Here is an 18515-nt window from a genome sequence, read left to right as displayed (position 1 = left end):
GAGTTTCCTTCCTCATTTATAATCAATTACTCAAGGTGCAATTCCCAAAACGTAAACCTTAGAAAAAGAAACCCCTTTGAATAACATCCTGATTCCTTGTTTAGTACGGCTTAACAACAAGGATGTAAAAATAATAATTAAAAAAAAGCACAAAATGACAAGAAACTCATGTCAAAAAAGTGTCTTTCTAAGGAGATCCAGGAGACCTGTCTCTGACACTCTGCTTTTATCACTGTGAAACTCTACTGACTGGACTTGAATTTTTACAAAAAGAGGAACAGTTTTAGGAAAAAAATGGATAATAAGCTCAATTGAAGAACAGATCAACAATACTAAAAGATGAAGATTTCCTCCCATTAAAACATGCAAACAAAACATTATGTTTTGGACACTCCAGCCATTCTGCAGGAAATGCTACAACTAACCTAACCTTCATGTCAAAATGAAAAATGTACAGAATTGTGAAACAGAATTAGTAATTGGACTCAAGTGAAAATAATATCTGATAAAGATTTCCTTAGAATTTCCCACAGCTGTTTCTGTTTCCTTTCATTTCCCTCTGTTTGTCAACACAATTAAGCTAATATACAAAACTTTCCACCTATATCCCAAATGCATTACATGACATTTAGATTTATGTTAAAGAAAAAGGCCTCTTTAGAATGATTTTACTTCCAATCTAAACATCAATTAGAAACATTTGCAGACCCAGGATAATAAGAAGCTAGAGTAAATAGCATTTCTCAGCACAGTGACTATAAAACTTTTATTGTTCCTCCAGGATACATCAACTCTTAGGTTAGAAACCTTTCAGCCTTAATTATTTTAGAATTTTAAAAAGTTCTAATGTAGGATCTCTCTGTCTCATAGGAAAAACAATTTATAAGGGATACTTAACAAAGGGAGACCTAGCTACAAGACATCTGGCTTTAATTTTTTGGTTAAAGACCATGTGGTAATAACAGGTCAAGTATAAGAACCCTTGAGGGAGAGAGGAAGTCATACAAATGAATTAGTGGCCCTTATAAAAGCTTGCCAACATCTGCATTAATTAGGTGAATGCCCTGTTTTTTTTGCTCTCTGTATGAATATCTGGATGCAGTCTTACAGTCTGAACTAGAGGAGGTCAGAACTCCAAGATCTAGTGGACTTTTGCAATCCTGAATAAATTCTCTCTTTGTCTATGTACTTGGTGATCTAAATTTTTCTTCTGCACATATGTAATAATTCCTACTCCACTGTTGCTCCTGTGGAGAGACCAGCTACACCTGGCAGAACACATACTTTTAATTCAGAAATCTAAAGTGTGATAGGTAGCACTTTTTTTTTTTTGTGGCTTTGTTTTGTTTTGCACATGGGCTTAGAATGCGAATTATATCCTGATTTTGTAATATCCTCTCCAGCCTTTTCATATGAAATCTGAAACAAGATATGCTAAAAAAATTTGTCTTATTCACAAAATGCCAAACCAGGGCTGAATGTATGCAAAACATAAGAGTATGTAAAACACTACAGAATCAGACTTGTTAAATTTAAAAGCATAACAGCACTTGCGCAATCTTGGAGGAATAGCATGAGGCTCACTGGCAGCTTCTCTCACTTTGAAAACACAGGAACAAAATTGTCTGTTTGCATAGGGGATTTTGGAGAAGTTTTGTTTTTAGGGAGTTCTGATCTAAAACCTGGGATCTCCTTTAAAAGCAATCTTTTCAGTCCCAAGGGAAAGAAGAGCAGAAGAGACAGTTTGCTAACAAAAGTTCAAACAGGGGACTTCCAGATGATCAGCTTTCTCAGATGCCATTGTATATGTTACAGGAAGGTTTTGACCTCCGAGGTCATGAACATACAAATCCTAAGGCATCACATTTATCAGTAATGCTGCTATCTGACTGGAAAGGCTCAAGCAGGAAGGAAATAAAATGTATCTCTGAGTACCGAAAGTGTTAACATACTGTAATGGCATTTGCAAGCAGGCAGACCCATCCCCTCTCCTACCCCTGCAGGAAAAGGGGCAGGGAAGTTTATATTTTAATTTCCTGAAGTTTCACTCAGTGTGTTTCATTGCTGGGGTAAGCCAGATGTGCAGTGCCCTGAGATTTACCTCATCCATTTAGTGTATCTCAACAGAAGTTTAAAACAAACTGAGCTGCAAATTGCCCATGTTAACTAAACCTCCAAGACACATCTGTGTAGAAAATGTCTGAGTTATAAAACAACAAGACAGATAAAGCACAACAGAGTAATAGCAGGCTAAAAGCAAAGCCTCCTCTAACCATGTGATACTGATTTAATACTCAAGACACAGTTGTCCCAAAGAACAAGAAAATCCTGAGTACATGGAGTTAAACCTCTTAATATCATGAGATGGAGTTACAACCACAACACAGTACAGGAAATTTGGCAACAGGACTTAATAAATAAAACTCACTCTGCTTCTACAGTCAACACCTAGTCACCCCATGTCCAGAACGTCAGCTTGGCAGCCACCACCATCTGCTATACTTGTCCTCTCAGCTCCCCTCCTCTGGTGGCTCAGGACCACGCCACTGGGGTGGCAGTGGGGAGACTGGGAAGAAGAGCCCATGTAAGCAACTTTCCAGTGTTTCATGCTTTCCAGTGTTTTTCATCTTGCTACTGTCCCACCTCTCTATCACAGCTTAAAAAGTGTGGTGAAGATTTGGATCCAAGGGATGGAGCAGCCTGCCCATGGGATGTCCTCGGGTGAGCAGCCCATTACCCTCTTCCCCTCTTGGTGAAGAGACTGGAGGGGAGAAGGGACTGGCTGCCTGGAGTGGGAAGGTGAAAGGGGATCTCTGGATCCTGCCAGATCAGTGGCAAGCAACAATCCATCTGGTGAGGGCTGGGTATGGAGAGATGGTTAGGGTAGAAAACCAACACCAACAAGTTTTCAAACACCGCTGATTGATACTGTCTAAATGAAGCATCAGCTAGCACAAGGTGCCTGAGGAGCAAATGATCAGTTTATAAACCCCACTGCAATCCAACAGTTTGCAGAGTTCCTCAGTCCACCTAATAAAAAAAAAAAAAGAAAAAGAAAAAAGAAAAAAAGGACACCCCCCCCCCAGCATGCATGGGTGCATTTATTTCTTGCTGAGAGAAAGAAACAGAGCTAAACATTCTTAGAACACTAAGGTCTGACTTTTACAGAGCTTTTAAAACTTGGAAGCCGCAAAAATGATTCCATATCCAAGAAAACTCTTAAAAATATTTTAACCCTAAGCTCTCCAAACACAGTCTGCTCCTCTCTTTTTTTTCCCTTTACGGAATTAACCTCGACATGCTGCTGTTTTCTTACCCAGAACACAGAGAGGAGATGAAAAACAATTTATTTGGCAAGGAAGTCTGAGGAAGATGACAATTTTGCATACAATGAAATGCCAAGTACAAGCTGAATTTTGCAGAAGTCATTCAACTTGCATGCAGTCTCCTTAAAGTTTGTGAAACTGAGGAGACCCATTCCATACAGGATAAACTTTTAATTTTTGCGGTAGCTACCCTTGGGTCCCCAAAATAATATTTATCATTCTCAGCGCTACCCAGAAATCCAGAAAACATTTCAGAAGAAATGCAGAATTGGGAATGTTAGACTAGGACTCCAAAACAGCAATAAGAGTCTTACAGGATTACATTTAGTGCAGCAGTGAATGGAAAAGCAGTAGCACTACTTTCAGTTTGGGTAAATACTCTGAAGTTTACCAGCATAGCAGGAAGGCTAGAGCTGAAAAACTCTGGAGAGCCACCGGCTTCAAAATCCCCAAATAAGGGTATCGATTAGGAATATCTTTAAAATAAGCATGAACAAGTAAGTATAGGAATAATTGAATCAATATGTAAATACTTTCTCAACCCACAACTGCAAAACCATGGGTTTTATGAAAGCAACATTGTAACAGATGAGAAAAAAAAAATCCCAATTTGCAACAAAAATTTCTCCATTACTTAATGAAAAGCACAAACTATTGTTCAAACTGCAGAACGCAAAAGAAACATGAGGTTTAAAAATGAAGGGGAAAAGATGGCATTTCCTTTAAAGATAAAAGTGGAGGAGGCATTTACCCAAAATTTAAGTAAAAAAAAAAAACCAAAAGTCTGAAGACGAGAGTCCTGATTCATTATAGCCTTATGCCTACTATGCTTTATGTACAGATATAATTTCATCTGCACAAGGAAAGTATGAAACCCTACTACCATGATACAAGGATATGCTCCTCACATATCCTTTATAGATTTGCATCTCCCAAAGTAACCATTCAATGGATTTAAAGAAAAACTTGTATGATAAGATGCGGTGATTCAGTCACTAATGAAGAAGTACTTCATCTCACTAGCCTCATTTTGCCCTTCACATAGCTGAAAAGACAGGAGGAAATTAATCTCTTTGCAAGCGGATTCCTTTAACTCTGCTATAACATGACAAAGCATAAAGTTACTTATGGATCATGCGGCAATAGCTAGCATATCCAATAATTTTTAGGATGCTTTTGTAGTAGACTATTACTATGGAGTCTCAGATCTAACAAATGTCCTAATTACTAGAAACTGAACTGAGTTCTCTGTATCCTAGTTTACACCTGGAAAGGGTAACCCAACATATCTACACACGCAGTGTACCAAAGAGACCCAGTCACCAGCAACACTGGAAAAAGAAGCTATTTTACTACTGGAAGGTATAATTCACAAGTGACACAGATCCTGTTGGAAACTATCATTACGACCTCCACAGATTGACTGTAAAACCAAGGAGGGTGTTGACCTTCTTTAGCGCTTATTCACTGTCGCCTACTACAAAAGCACATTCAAAAATAGCTTCAGTGGGCTAAAAAAGGAATGGGTAAGAGCAGGAAGTCCAGCTAATTCTAAAAATGCCTTTCTTCTAGAAGATGCCAGGGCTGCTAACTGTCAGGTCTGAAATACCTCGACTTGGCCCTAAAGCTTTGCAGGATAGATAAATCAGGAGCTATGCAATTCACTTTCCAAAGAGAAGAGCTTTAACGAAGAGCAGTGCGGGTCAGGAGCATACTGAGCTGGCCCAACAGGGCCCCAGATTGCTAGCTCTGGGGTTTCAACTTCTACTGCTGCAGAAAGCAAGTGTGCATGCACATGCACATGAAGTCTCTTCCACTGCAGAATTCTGCAAGTAAAAGACTTAGGAAATTAAAATGCTAGAAGAATTGGAAAAAAATATCCAAGGAAAGACAGAAAGCGAACTTGTTCCTCCAGTTCCTTCAGATACTACTGTATTGTTGCTCCATTTCCACAGATCCAGCATTTTCAGATGAGCTGCATCCCTCGCAAGCACTACCTACATGTTCTGATGAATGTTCTCCAGCTAAGGAGGAAATGAAGACTGAGTCAAGGCACAGTTCTACATCATCACATCCCACCTTACATTGCTGGGATGGCTTCAACTTTGATTACTGAAAGAGTTGTTCCCAGACCACACAGCAGTTCTCTGCCACCCCGTCTCTGCCTTCCAAACTCCTCTCAAAGGGAGGCCAGCACTGCAATGTGGAGGTATTGCAAAAATAAGCTAATTGGCTTTGCCACTAGGAGAGATGTGATCGGGCATGCTGAGCCCTAATTAAGTAGTTGAGGCCAAATGTCCCATACAGAGCACGGAAAGGTTTCTGCAAAGCTTTTCAAGCTTCATTTTCTTCTAGGGGAACTTTCATGACAAGCTGAGCTTCACAAACATTAGCCAAGCACAGGTATAGGCTCAACACTTCCTGGCTTTGTGGGAGACACAGGATGGCAACTATATTCCATCATCTAATTTAGTGACTGAAATATGCTACCTCTTATGCCTTCAAAAAAAAAAAAAAAGGTCTGGGTCATAATGCAGACTAGGCTTCTCCACTGTCTCACCTGGTTCACTCCCCAGTTGCCCACCTGCCTTAACCTCAACCTGAACATTGTAGCCAGACTTCTAACCTGCTGTGAGTCCCTGAAGGCTGCTGTGCAGGACCAGTGCAGTGCAGGACAGACCTTCCTCAAAGACCTCAGCACTGTGAAGAACTTTCTGGAGAGAGGCACAGCACACATTTCCCTATCTGTGTCGCTTTAGAAGCCAGACTGGAAGAAATGGGAGGGGGGCAGAGGGGAAATCCACACCTCTAACATCCAAATGAGTTTCCTTGCATAATGAATTACAACATGCATCCTTTGGGCCCAGTTTGGTGCTCAGTGAGCCAAGCTGGGAATTAATTCTTGGCTCAAGCAGCTGAGAGACTGGCCTTTTATGCTGAAAAAATGATGTAGGCTATTAGGGCTACTTCCACCTCCAGGGCACACCTTCCACCACTCGTTACCAAGCAAACCAGCAAAGTAGGATTGTGTTAGCCTACAAGCAAAATGCTTATTCAAAATTATGTTAATGAGTATAACAAATTTTATTTTGGGCTGGAAATTGAGATTTCCGAATGGAAATAAGACAACTATCCTGTGTTTAACACCAAAAATACTTAATTTTTCTTGAAATATACATCAAACAGTTTGGGTTTCTTTTGCTTTGTTGTACTCCTTTGTGAAATACGTAAACGAAATGCAGAAAAATCTTTATCTCTCAGGGCTCTGGCAACAATGAGTTCTCTATCAGTAATTTGTTCATATGGTACTGAGCAGCTGCCTATAAGGCAGTATCGGTCTACTTTAAACAAAACAGAGATGTGTTTTGAAACACTGGTGATCTCATCTCGTAAAAGAATTAAAGAAAAGCATACTGGTATTTAAGTTTCCCTTATGATGCCTGTAACTGGGTGGATATAGCTCTAATCACAAACTGTTTCTTCCAGTCTCACCATTTCCTTTTGTTCTATCTTTTACATTATTTACACTGCCAGAGGTCTGTTTCAGTAAAGAGGTTAATTAGTTTAGTCACCTAGAAGGGGAGAAAAAAAATCCACACATTTGTGGGTTGCAGAAATTTGGGCACCAAATCCAAGATGCAAATAGTGCTGGGCTTTGTTGGGGAGAGGGGTGACAACAGCTGTGCCACCCCACAGCAGTCTGCTCTTAAGCATCATTATAAAGAGGAAAAAGCTACAGAGGATGACCATTCTGTGGCAAGGATAGTTTAAATCTCTTCCACTGTAATTCAGACAAAAAGAAGGGAAAATAGAGAAGTACTCAATGGCACAGAGTGGGAGAAGTGGTATTTGGCTCTGGTAACCACACAGCCATGACAGGCCACATTATTCCACTATAATGGAAACTGCTCTGGATTCCTCTTTGGAACAGCTGCAAAGCAGTTATTTCAATGTACTCATTTACTTCTAGTATTTGGCTGGTAGGATCCACTGCTGGCAAAAGCAAAGAGAGGATGATGAATTTTTGTTGTTTTCTTGTTTTAAGCATTTCTGAAGCACTGTTGGAAGTCCCTGGTTCATTAAGCAACTGGAGCTAAAATCATTTCTTCTTCAAAGCTTTTACTGCAGAATTCATCTCATGCCATTCACAAAGAGAGAAGATACTAATCACTCCACAGAGTACATTAATCAGTTTAGATCACCACTTATTATGTTTCATTCTTGCAAACAGCAAAGCCCTCTGGGATGCTAAATGCTTCTAAAAGAATTATTTAACTTTCTGCTTACTGCATTATCAGACTAATCAGGTTTCTATGATATAATTTTGCTTATACATAGTTGAGATATGAAGTCATCACCTGTACCACAAAATATCCCCAACTTAAAAATCAAAGAGTTCTGTTACATTTTGTTTCTCTCTCTTTAAGAGCAGAATGGCTTAACTAATCTGAAATCACTAGATTCTGCCTTACAATAAAACCCACTTGCCAAAACCTCAAAGAACCAAAAGCAGTTCCTATGTTGACACACTAACCATAAGTATATTTTAAAACAGTAACAACAATTTCACATCTGGTATCAAGTCATCTAGCCTTTGACACAGTCCCCCACAACATCCTTATCTCTAAGTTGGAAATTGATAAGTTGGATTTGATAGGTGAACTGTTAGGTGGATAAGGAATTGGCTGGATGGTCATATCCAGAGGGTAGTGGTCAATGGCTCGATGTCCAGATGGAGATGGGTGATGAGTGGTGTCACTCAGGGGTCTGTGCTGGGATCAGTGCTGTTTACTATCTTCATCAATGACATAAACCGTGGGATTGAGTGCACCCTCAGCAAGTTTGCAGATGACACCAAGCTGAGCGATGGGATGAGATGACAACTGAGGGACAGGATGCCATCCAAGGGAACCTGGACAAGCTGGAGAGGTGGGCCCATGTGAATCTCATGAGGTTCAACAAGGTCAAGTGCAAGGTCCTGCACCTGGGCCGGGGTAATTCTCGTAATCAATACAAGCTGGGGGATGATGTGATAGAGAGCAGCCCTGCCAAGGAGGACTTGGGGGTACCGGTGGATGAAAAGCTGGATATGAGCCAACAATGCACGCCTGCAGCTCAGAAGACCAGTCGCATCCTGGGCTGTATAAAGAAAAGTGTGGCCAGCAGATCAAGAGAGGTGATCCTCCACCTCTACTCTGCTCTGTCGAGACCCCACCTGAAGTACTGCATCGAGCTCTGAAGCCTTTAGTACAAGAAGGACGTGGACCTGTTGGAGTGGGTCCAGAGGAGGACCACAGAAATGATTGGGGGCTGGAGCACCTCCCCTACAAGGACAGGCTGAGAGAGTTGGGGTTATTCAGCCTGGAGAAGAGAAGGCTCTGGGGAGACCTTCTAGTGGCCTGCCAGTACCTGAGAGGGGCCTCCAGGAAAGGTGGGGAGGGACTGTTTACAAAGGCACATAGTGATAGGATGAGGGGCAATGGTTTTAAACCAGAAACGGGTAGATTTAGATTGGGTATTAGGAAGAAGTTCTTTACCATAAGGGTGGTAAAGCACTGGAACAGTTCGCTCAGAAAGGTGGCGGAGGCCCCATCCCTGGAGACGCTCAAGATCAGGCTTGATGGGGCTCTGGGAAACCTGATGTAGCTAAAGATGTCCCTGCTTACTGCAGAGGGGTTGGACTTGATGACCTTTGGGGGTCCCTTCCAGCCCAATGCATTCTATGATTCTATGATCAACAAGTGACTTTTAAAAAAACTTTTTCAAAATGTGAATCTTTTGTCTTCTGACTCAGAAGACAACTCTTGAGAAAGATACCATTTCCAATGAAATCAGCAGGAATTTCCCTCATTGTGGTGCCCCTACAATCATCTGTAGGACTCAAGCCCAAGCAAAAACCTGTCAGCTTGGGCTTCAGATTGCAAAAGGTCCTACTGAGGTCTCTGGGATTCTTCCCCATGATAAATAAAAGTCTGTTCTTTGCCCTGTACCGTTAAAGGACTGCCTAAACATAGGCAGATGAATACTTATTACTGGAGATGTATACACATACATACATATACATACATGTGTATACAAAATAGATAATATTCTAAGACTAAATTGACCAAATGTGAAGGAAACCAACTATCCTGGCAATGCTAAAGGAAAGTTTAAAAATAAAAGATAAAAAAAGATTAAAGATAAAGAAAGTTTAAGTAAAGTAGCAAAACACTTCTTTTTCTAACTGAGATGCCATTTAGCTCATGCAGAAGGCATGCAAGGCTATTTCCAAGTTTAAAAAAACCCGCTTCCTTAAAATGTTAGTCTCTAAATGTCTCCTGCAGCACACTGAGGCATCTACTCAGTTTTAAAAGGCAAAATAATGTCCTCCAGAAAAAAATAATTAATTAATATAGTTTTCTAAACTATATTCAAAATTCCTTTGTATGTCAACACAAACCTGAAAGGCAAGCCCATGCAGTCGCAGTCTGAAAAGCACTTTACTTCAATACTTCCATCTAATGATTCGTCTCTTTAGCTATGCATCTCACTATGCTTTTGCCTGCTAAAAAGTGCTTCCTTACCCTTAGAAACATACACATGTCTCCCAGCTGATTGTTTGGAGCTGTTACTCCTTTACATAGGATTGAAAGCTTATATCAACCATCAGATCCACAATGGTTTACTCAAATCTGTGGAAATTCAGGCATGCATGTAAGTCTGCCCATATGGATATAAAATTTGAATAAATTTTTACAATATAAGGTTGAAACGATGATATTTTTCTACCACAATCTCCCACACCAAAATACCAGTCTTTCCTTTGCTTCCTGTTGCCATTTCTTTTTGGCTGACATGACAAATCTCATTGAAGCAGTCTCTAAAACCCAAGCATGGAAGGCGAGCTGTCTGGACTACCAGTCAATGACCAGAACCGTCCATTTATCTCTAGTCTTTGGTCTAGTGGTAAAAGTCCAGGGCAGGATTTATTCAGCAGAAACTCCATGCAGACATGGGACATGTGCATTTATTCACCCCTAAGTACAACAGAATAGTGACTATGCTGATCATCAAGTCCTTTACAAGTGATAGGTTTTCTTCCATTCATTCTTGCACCACAGTTGACCTTATTTTCTCTTCAAGGAGGCATTTACCCTGAACAGCAACCCTTAGATACACAAATTTCTCATACATACAGATTCTGAAGAGAGAACTCACGGAGACAGGGGTGCAGGTGCCTTTCAGAGCATGCAAGGAGATGGCCTGGGGGAGCCTTTCTCCAAAAAGGGAGAAGAGTCCAGCAGCAGGCAGGCAGCCTGGGATGCAAACATACAGCATCCATCTCCTACCAAGTATTCTGTTCTGCTGTAAAGACACAAATTCTTCTCGGACCCTAACAGGCTCAAAGACTTGAAAAGAAACAAAAATACTTTTAAAATATAGTAGTTCTGTGTTTGAAACATAGGAGAAGAAAGAGCACAAAGAAGTTTCTCCAAAGCAGATTTCGGATTCGGCTTGTTTCACATCACCACCCATTAGTGCACATGTTTTTTGTAACTTCACAGGGTCCAAGGGTCTCTGAACTACACACTTCTCAGTGCATATTGCTAAGAGGTGTAGTCTCCTGAACCAAAGGATCTCCATCAAACAAACAAACAAGGCAAAATAAACATTAGATCTCCAGTTTTCTGACATCCTCCTTAATCTATTGTGGTGTCCTCTTCAGTAAAACATACATGCTTAAAAGTTTTGAGCTGTAACAGACACTTGGGTCTCTATGAAGTGGAAGGGACTTTGAAAACAGTTTTCTGAGATGAAATCTTGACTGTTATTAACATCTCCTTTTCTGTTTGTAATATTGACTTCACCAGAAAACACAAATACTTGCTGTTCAGTACATGCAGCTGAAGAGATCACTTAGGTGTTTACAAATTATCAAGTCTGAAATGCACACTTTGATTCATGAAAGCAATATTAGTGTGTTAGTAAGTATACTACTAATTTTATTGCTGCTTTTGGCTCAAAACTTTAGCTTTTCAGATAAGAACACTGAATCTGAAATTTCCTGTGGTATAGTTCCAACTGAACCACACTATATCACCTCCTACTTTGTATTCATTAGGCACTGTAAAAATCAAACCATAGTGCAAGGATCACCTACATGGAGTCAATAAAGACCGTATTTTGTTATTATTTTCTTCTGCAAATAAGTAGTATAACACAGCAATGTCATGTGTGAAAATATAACAACATTCTTAGCAAATGATGAGTGTCTTTTATACAATATTTCAAGAAAAATACCCTCGATGACTCAGAAGTGAGACAGGAGAAGCAGCTAGGAAATGAGCTGCCAGAGTTTCACCGTGGTGTACTCACCTCAATCACCTCAGGTTGGGACATCATGGAGGATGACACCAAATCAGTGGGGATATCCATGGTAGCTCAAAATGTCCCTGCTATCCTTGCACTCTTCCTCTGCACCCGCAAACCCTTGGTAGGAACACAGAAGCACTTCCTCAGACCTTAGTCATGCTGGTATTTGCTCCTAGTAGGAAGGAAAAAAAAAATTGTTGAGAATAACAAAAGAACTGGGTATGCAGTCAACACCCAAGCCCCTCGGCCGCTGCAAAACCACCCTGTGAGTTTGCACAATCTAACTTACATGACAGTTCACAGCAGATTTGCAGGAGAAGTTTCAAAGGGCACATTGGAATTTGGGCCAGAACAGCAAAACAATTCACTCGACCACACAAACTAGAATTCACACCAACTGAATATAACAAGAAGGCTAATGCACAGACCACGTACACATTTGCAAGGAAAGATGGTCACCTACTGGGCATTGGAATCCCATTAAGTTGTTTTTTTTTCTGCGACAACAGAAAAAACCCCAAACCGTCACAGAAGGGCACTCGTAGAATTACTTGCTGGAATTTATGATACATTTATTTCCTCAACAGATATTGTTTTACAGTTCAGTAATCACACAAACTTTTCTTCTGTGTTAAAAAAAAATAACTTAAACATTATGACATCCCTATCCTTGACTTATTTTAACCATACTTTTTTTTTTTTGCCTCATAGGCACAGATTTGCTGTAGGTGAATATACTGAATTGCTGTATAAAGGTTGCGCAGATGATTCAACAGAATTAAGTTATATGCATATAACTATTGTGTTTATCAAGGTTAGATCAACTTCCACATATGTTTCTATTCTTTTGTGCAAAGAAAACCAAACAAAAAAAGGAGATAAAATGTAAATGGCCGAGAAATTAATCCCATTTGAAAATTCTGGACTAAGGCTACTGCAGTTTTTTCCCCTCAGTCAGGCCAGACATGTACAATACAACCCACAAATTAGTCACCACAGAAAGGACTTTCGAGAGACACCTATTGCTGTCTGTATATACCACTTCCTATCCTCTAAGTCATGGTGGAAAACCACTCACGCTACCTGTATTCAGCATACAAAAAATGTACAAAAAATGACCCTAAACCTAACTGGTATTTTTCAGACTAAGACCATGGTTATAGTCATACAATGCTAGTAACTTTCCTGGCCACCGGTTCATTTTTTCCAAAGGCAACACTTACCAAGGCAAGAAAGAACACATGTCGTAGGAAAGTTGCACTGCACACGCTTTTCTGAGTCAGTTATGTCTTTTTGTTTGTTTGTTTCTTGTTATTTAAATTCAGCCTTTGCACACCAGCGTGGAAATTATTCCTCCTTCTTAAAAAGCATCATCTTGAAATGCCTGCTTCGCATTTCAACACATCCCCACATGCCTTACGTCACACGTAGCTGTCTCATCTTCCAAGCTCTGGGATCACTTTTTCCATCTTTATATAGCTTTCCAGTGACCCCTATTCTTTCCTATCATTTCTTGCTAGTGACATTTCATTCTTTCCACTCCTTGTTCCAAATTGCTACTACTATACTCATGGAGAGGACAGAAAATAGAGATTTAGCATTCCTCCAGGAAAGCCTTCACTGGAAGTCAAAGAACCAAGCTACACATCCTTCAGGCTTCCTGCTTTGTTTTCAAAAACAGAGTTTTGCCTGTTTTCTGAAGTTCACTAATTTTTCCACTGTGCATGACATATGAAGGAAACAGCATCAACTTGAAACTACTGCTTTTCTGACTTAGAGAACCTTTGCTATTTGACCAAGAAGAAAGTGATTTTCAGTAAAACTCCATCAACAGCTTCAAGATCCTCAACTGGCACATTTCATTACTGTCTCATGAGCTGTCACAAACATAACTTAAATGAGATCTCAGAAGACCTTTGTTTCTGTACTCAAAACACACTTAAGAGCAGCAGTGTCACTGCACCTGCTTTACAGCAGTTTATTGTTTGTTTCTTTTAAAATTTATTCTCTTAATCCTGAAATGCTGCCTTTATTGGGTATTGAAGATGGGGAAAAAATTAGAGATGAAGCAGACTTTAGGGAAGACTGTTTAGACCAAAACCAGAGGTATACTTAGAATCCTGTTTGCCACATATTAAAAGGAGAGAAAATTGTCATTTTTACTAGGTAGCATCACAGAGCAGAAAAGAAAAACTAAGAAAAAAAATTAAAATCTTAAGTCTGTTCAGCCTTCAGCTAGCCCTGTGTACTTCAGGTAGAACACAAATGTTTCAAAAAGTTTAACCCCATAAAATCCAACAGGCATTTTAAGCAGATGAGAGGAGAAATATGCCTGTAGCCATTTTTCACCATCTCTCCAAGAAATAGAAAACACAGGATTAGTAAGACCATATCACATTTCTCCTTCTGCACCTAGCTGCATCTTCATTGCTTGTATTGCACTGATCCCTCAATTTGGCTAGGAAAAGGAAGGCTCTTCTGCATACTCCTTGCTTCTCAACCTCCCAAGCATGACATACATAACGATTAAGACTTTCTGACAACTGCATAGGCTTCTAAAAGCATTCCAGTAGAAAAGAGGTTGGACTGTACAAAAGGACTCTCCCCTGCTCCCAACCCACTTCATCGTCTTCAGCAGTAATAAAGTACAGAGTGGGCTGCGCTTTCACAGCAGTGCAGAAAACAAGCTGACTCCATTCAAGCAAACAAAGGTGGCTCCTAACTTAATACCCGTGTGAGTTCAGGGTGTAGCCCTGTGTTTTTCAAGAACTGCAAATAAAGGGAACAGGATCCTCAAATGAACTTCTCCATTAGGATAGGAAATGTAATCTCTTAAAAAGAAAGTCTGAAACTCAAAAGCACAGGAGTCGCTTCTTACTGATGAGATTTTGATGGCTTGCTGTACTACAAAGTGTTGAAAAAAAAAAACCAACCCAAAGTTGGAAGCAGATTCACACATATCACTCCCAAACACTGGAACTGCAGGTGTCATAGGCAAATACCACTCTACCTACTCTTCTCTTGATAGATAGTCTTTATTGATTGCATCTGGAGAACTGCAAACTGGAGAAACACATTGGATCTGTACATAAAACTTGTAAAATTATTATAGAATTTCTTATCCTTTTTGAAGGTGACTTATCTCTAAGAAATGACGTTTCACCATAAACTACAACATTTAGAAAGTCATTTATGGGAAAACATTGAGGTTTTGGTTAACTGAGAAAAAAGAAATAAATCAGCTGACACTTGGCAGGGTAGCACGCATCTAACATGCGGAGCAGGAACGCATCCTCACCAAACAAAACATACTGCTCTCCGACATGCTATGATTAAGCATCGTGATTTCTGGATCAGCTGTCTGAGACCACAGAAAAAGGGAACTATGCAGTTTTGTCATTATTTAGAGCTGTTAGGAGAAATGCAGTCATGTATCACAAAAACCTCATCTCGAGCTTCCAGAAAATCCATTACAATGACAAAAATTTCTACCCTTATTCCTCCCCAGTTTCTTGCATGGTACACCATGACCTGCAATTCAGGAGTGATACAGCAATACCAACTTCTGCATCACTGTTTATCTCATCTGGGCCCAGAAATGCACAGTGCCTCTGCTAGAGTAACATGCTGGGACTGAAAGGCAGATTGGGTTTTCACAATCTGTGGCTATCTCCTGTGTTAGACAATTTCATGTGTCCTGCATTATTGCCATCTTTCAGTTTTGGTTTCCGGCACCCCTATCAGAGCACCTTTTGGTACCACAGCTCGACTTCATAGACTTGAAGTTTCTGGATTGCATGACTCTGAAGATGCTGATTTGGTATGACCTTGAAGCTGTTAAATGTGACTTAGCTAAACAAAGCTACCCTGAACACTTCTAGTGAATAAAAGCCTAACTTTTGGTTTCTCAGAGAACAGATTTAAGCCCTAATTGATCCCAGATGGATAGGACCCATAAACCCATCAAGGAAAGTAAAGCATTCGAACAACATATGAAAAGGTGAGAAAGTAAGAAAAAGATTTCACGTAAGGGTCCCACTTCCAGATGTCACTTCAGAGACATTCCAGATTTCATGTGGCATCTGAAGTCTTGCCCCCCCAAAAGTAATGATTCAGCATCACTCACCTCCAGCAGCCTCCTTCACTAAACAACCACTGCTTGCAAGCATTAGTTTGCTCAACACACAAATAAAAGCATGACCCCACCATGGCAGCCTTACAAGGTGAAAAGGCGAATGCCATACAGCAAAAGCAACAGCAATGACTTGACTTGTCTACTGCTTCATTTTACCACTTGTTAAAGTGCTGGTGATAACACGAATTTTTAGTTACCTACTATGGACTCATGGAGGTATTTTTCTCCTCTCCAGTAACCACTTGGTTAGTAAAAGAACAACTACGGATACACTTTCTAGTACTTAAGAAAATAAACATGAAAGGCAGAAAAATTGGTTTCAATTTCCTGCTGCTAAGAAAAGAGACCTTCCTGTTACTTTTTCCTTTACTACAGTGACTGCTAGGAACTATTGCAAAAATTTGGATTTTCTTTTGCAAGTTACAGAGCACTAGATGTTCTTCCTAACAGAAAGATACTACTTCTTTTGCATCCTTACATTATTTTAGATAAAGCCTTCACCACCTCTGATGATGTCACTTTGAACAGTAGATGTACAGATTCACTTACACAAATGCAGTCAGCTAGCTTAAAACTGTTCCAAAAAAGTTATTTAATAGCGACTCTTCAAATACTCTTTAAATATTCTTTAAAGTAATTAATAAAAAAATCCTAACAACTCCCAGGATGTGTCAACACGATTTCATAGGTGAGCAGAGGTAATGTAACTGTGAAAAGATAGTCTCAGCAGACTGGCAAAGGGCAAACCACACCACAGAAATGCAGATAAGGAGCTTGTGGTCTCCCTGAAATTGCAAGGCAATCCAAACTCCGATGTCAGTACTGACTTCTCTGAAACACTTAGTTTTAGCAAGCTTTTGCATAAACACAGCACTCCATTCCGCCCCCCGCCCCTGCCATCAGTTCACTACTGGTTAAAATGAGGGGAAAAGCCACATGTTGGCTCCCTGTCCTGTCACCTCAGGACTCTCCTCCTCTTTCCTGGCGTGGCATGTCTAGAGTGGTGTTTCAGCAAACATCTTGTTTTGTATCAGGGGTCAGACTGTTGAATCATGAAGTGAGTTTGGTATGTGGTGTACTATGACAAATAAATGTGCAGAACAAGCTGCATAAGGCATGTGAAACTTTACTGGATGACCCACCAAAGTGTAAGGACAAGCTGAACTCATTTAAGTGGTTATGATCTCTATAATTCATATTTCTTCCTAATTCTGTCCTCTTTCTCTGTTCCAGAGTGTGTTCTGCCTACAAATGAAGATAACCTACTGTACCCTGTGTCAACTTGCTCAGCACTTAAAAGAGCTGCAACAGGTTAACAGCCATGATTCAGTACTGGGCAAAAGAAGCAGAAAAGAAATAAAAGAGATTTCCAGACAGATGGTGTGGCCCATTGTTGCATTCTTGCCTTGAAGTTCCTCTGAACAACACCCACAATTATTTTTCCACTTAATGACACTCCTTCCCTACCATCTCTCTATCAAATTTCTGATGTCTCAGAAAAGAGACCTCCCCTTCTCTTGCCTCAGCAGATGCATCAATACAGTTTGGAAGCTAGCACAAAACTAACTGTCCCTGTCAAACTTTGTTGACAGTGTGTGTATTTGAATACACACATTTTACTGTACATTTTTGTCAATAATAGCATGGAAGACAATGATCTATTTATGATATCACAGGGACTGATGTGAGCACTGACTGGGTTGTACCACTGTACCTATACATCCTTGTAGAAGGAAGTAGATGCAACTATTCAGCATGCCTTCAGACTAACTACCACCAAATTGCACGTTACACCTGTTATTACAGTGCACGCAACACTACCCTCCGTTGTCCCAGTGAAGACCAGTTATACAAACATATCTCCTCCCAAAGCCCTCCTGCCTGTTCCTTCTAGTCACTGGGCAGACTGCTTTAAAGATCTATGGAGCTATAGCATCTTGCACATTTGGAAGGTCTTCATAACAATTAATAAATTCGCTGTGAAAATGGATTTGTGAGGTTTTAAAGGGTCGTGGAAGTCTGGAAGGGGAGTTGCAGAGAAAGGGACAACATCACCCTGTTTTCTGTGCTGGCTGTATCATTGCCCCCCTGGAAACAGCCTCTACCAATAAAGCCAGGCATTTCTTGAGTCCGACTTCACTGTCTAGAAAAATAGACTTTACTGGAATTTGCTAACATATGGAAAGCTTCAGACACAACGACAGGAAATCTTGATCACGCAAATATTGCAAAAAACACCTACCTGAAAACTCAGAGTAAAACATACTTGATGGTCTCCGTCCTTTCCCACTAGCAAGAGTATCACAAGTTAAAACTAGCCCTAAGAAACTGGCCAGATTTTTCAGTCTGAGAAGAAAGATCAACGACAGACTGAAGATGCAATGAAACTGAGATACTCATTCACTTCTGCAGAAGAAATTGAGATCATCACAGGAAAGGAGGTGAATTTTCCATGCTGTTGTTACACTAGCACTTCACATAGGCAAAAAATAATTTTTCACACCCACCAAGACAGGCAATAACTACCCAGAGTAAAAGATAATTATGCAAAGAATACCTCTTTGCCAAAACACAGCACACACATCTGCCCAAACCACAAATGGAAATCAATCCATATTCAGAAACATTTTTCCATCAAATAGCTGTCCCTGTGGAGAAATGACCTAGTCATTTCTTCGCAGTAATCAATGGTTAATTCA

At 40.2% G+C, this 18515-nt stretch overlaps 1 protein-coding gene across 1 annotated transcript in view; it reads right to left on the bottom strand.

Annotated features, from left to right (window-relative positions):
- Positions 1-11744, bottom strand: part of LPAR1 (lysophosphatidic acid receptor 1) — a 50708-nt gene extending 38964 nt beyond the window's left edge. The window contains exon 1 of the mRNA XM_009946902.2: positions 11685-11744. Within this exon, the coding sequence (XP_009945204.1) occupies positions 11685-11744 (60 nt within the window). The remainder of the gene's footprint in view (positions 1-11684) is intronic.
- Between the last annotated feature and the right edge of the window lie 6771 nt (positions 11745-18515).

The sequence above is a fragment of the Leptosomus discolor genome, chromosome Z (genome assembly GCF_034619465.1).
Source record: "Leptosomus discolor isolate bLepDis1 chromosome Z, bLepDis1.hap2, whole genome shotgun sequence".
Taxonomy (NCBI): domain Eukaryota; kingdom Metazoa; phylum Chordata; class Aves; order Leptosomiformes; family Leptosomidae; genus Leptosomus; species Leptosomus discolor.
The sequence above is the reverse complement of the archived record's forward strand: the minus strand, read 5'-3'. Positions and strand labels throughout refer to the sequence as shown.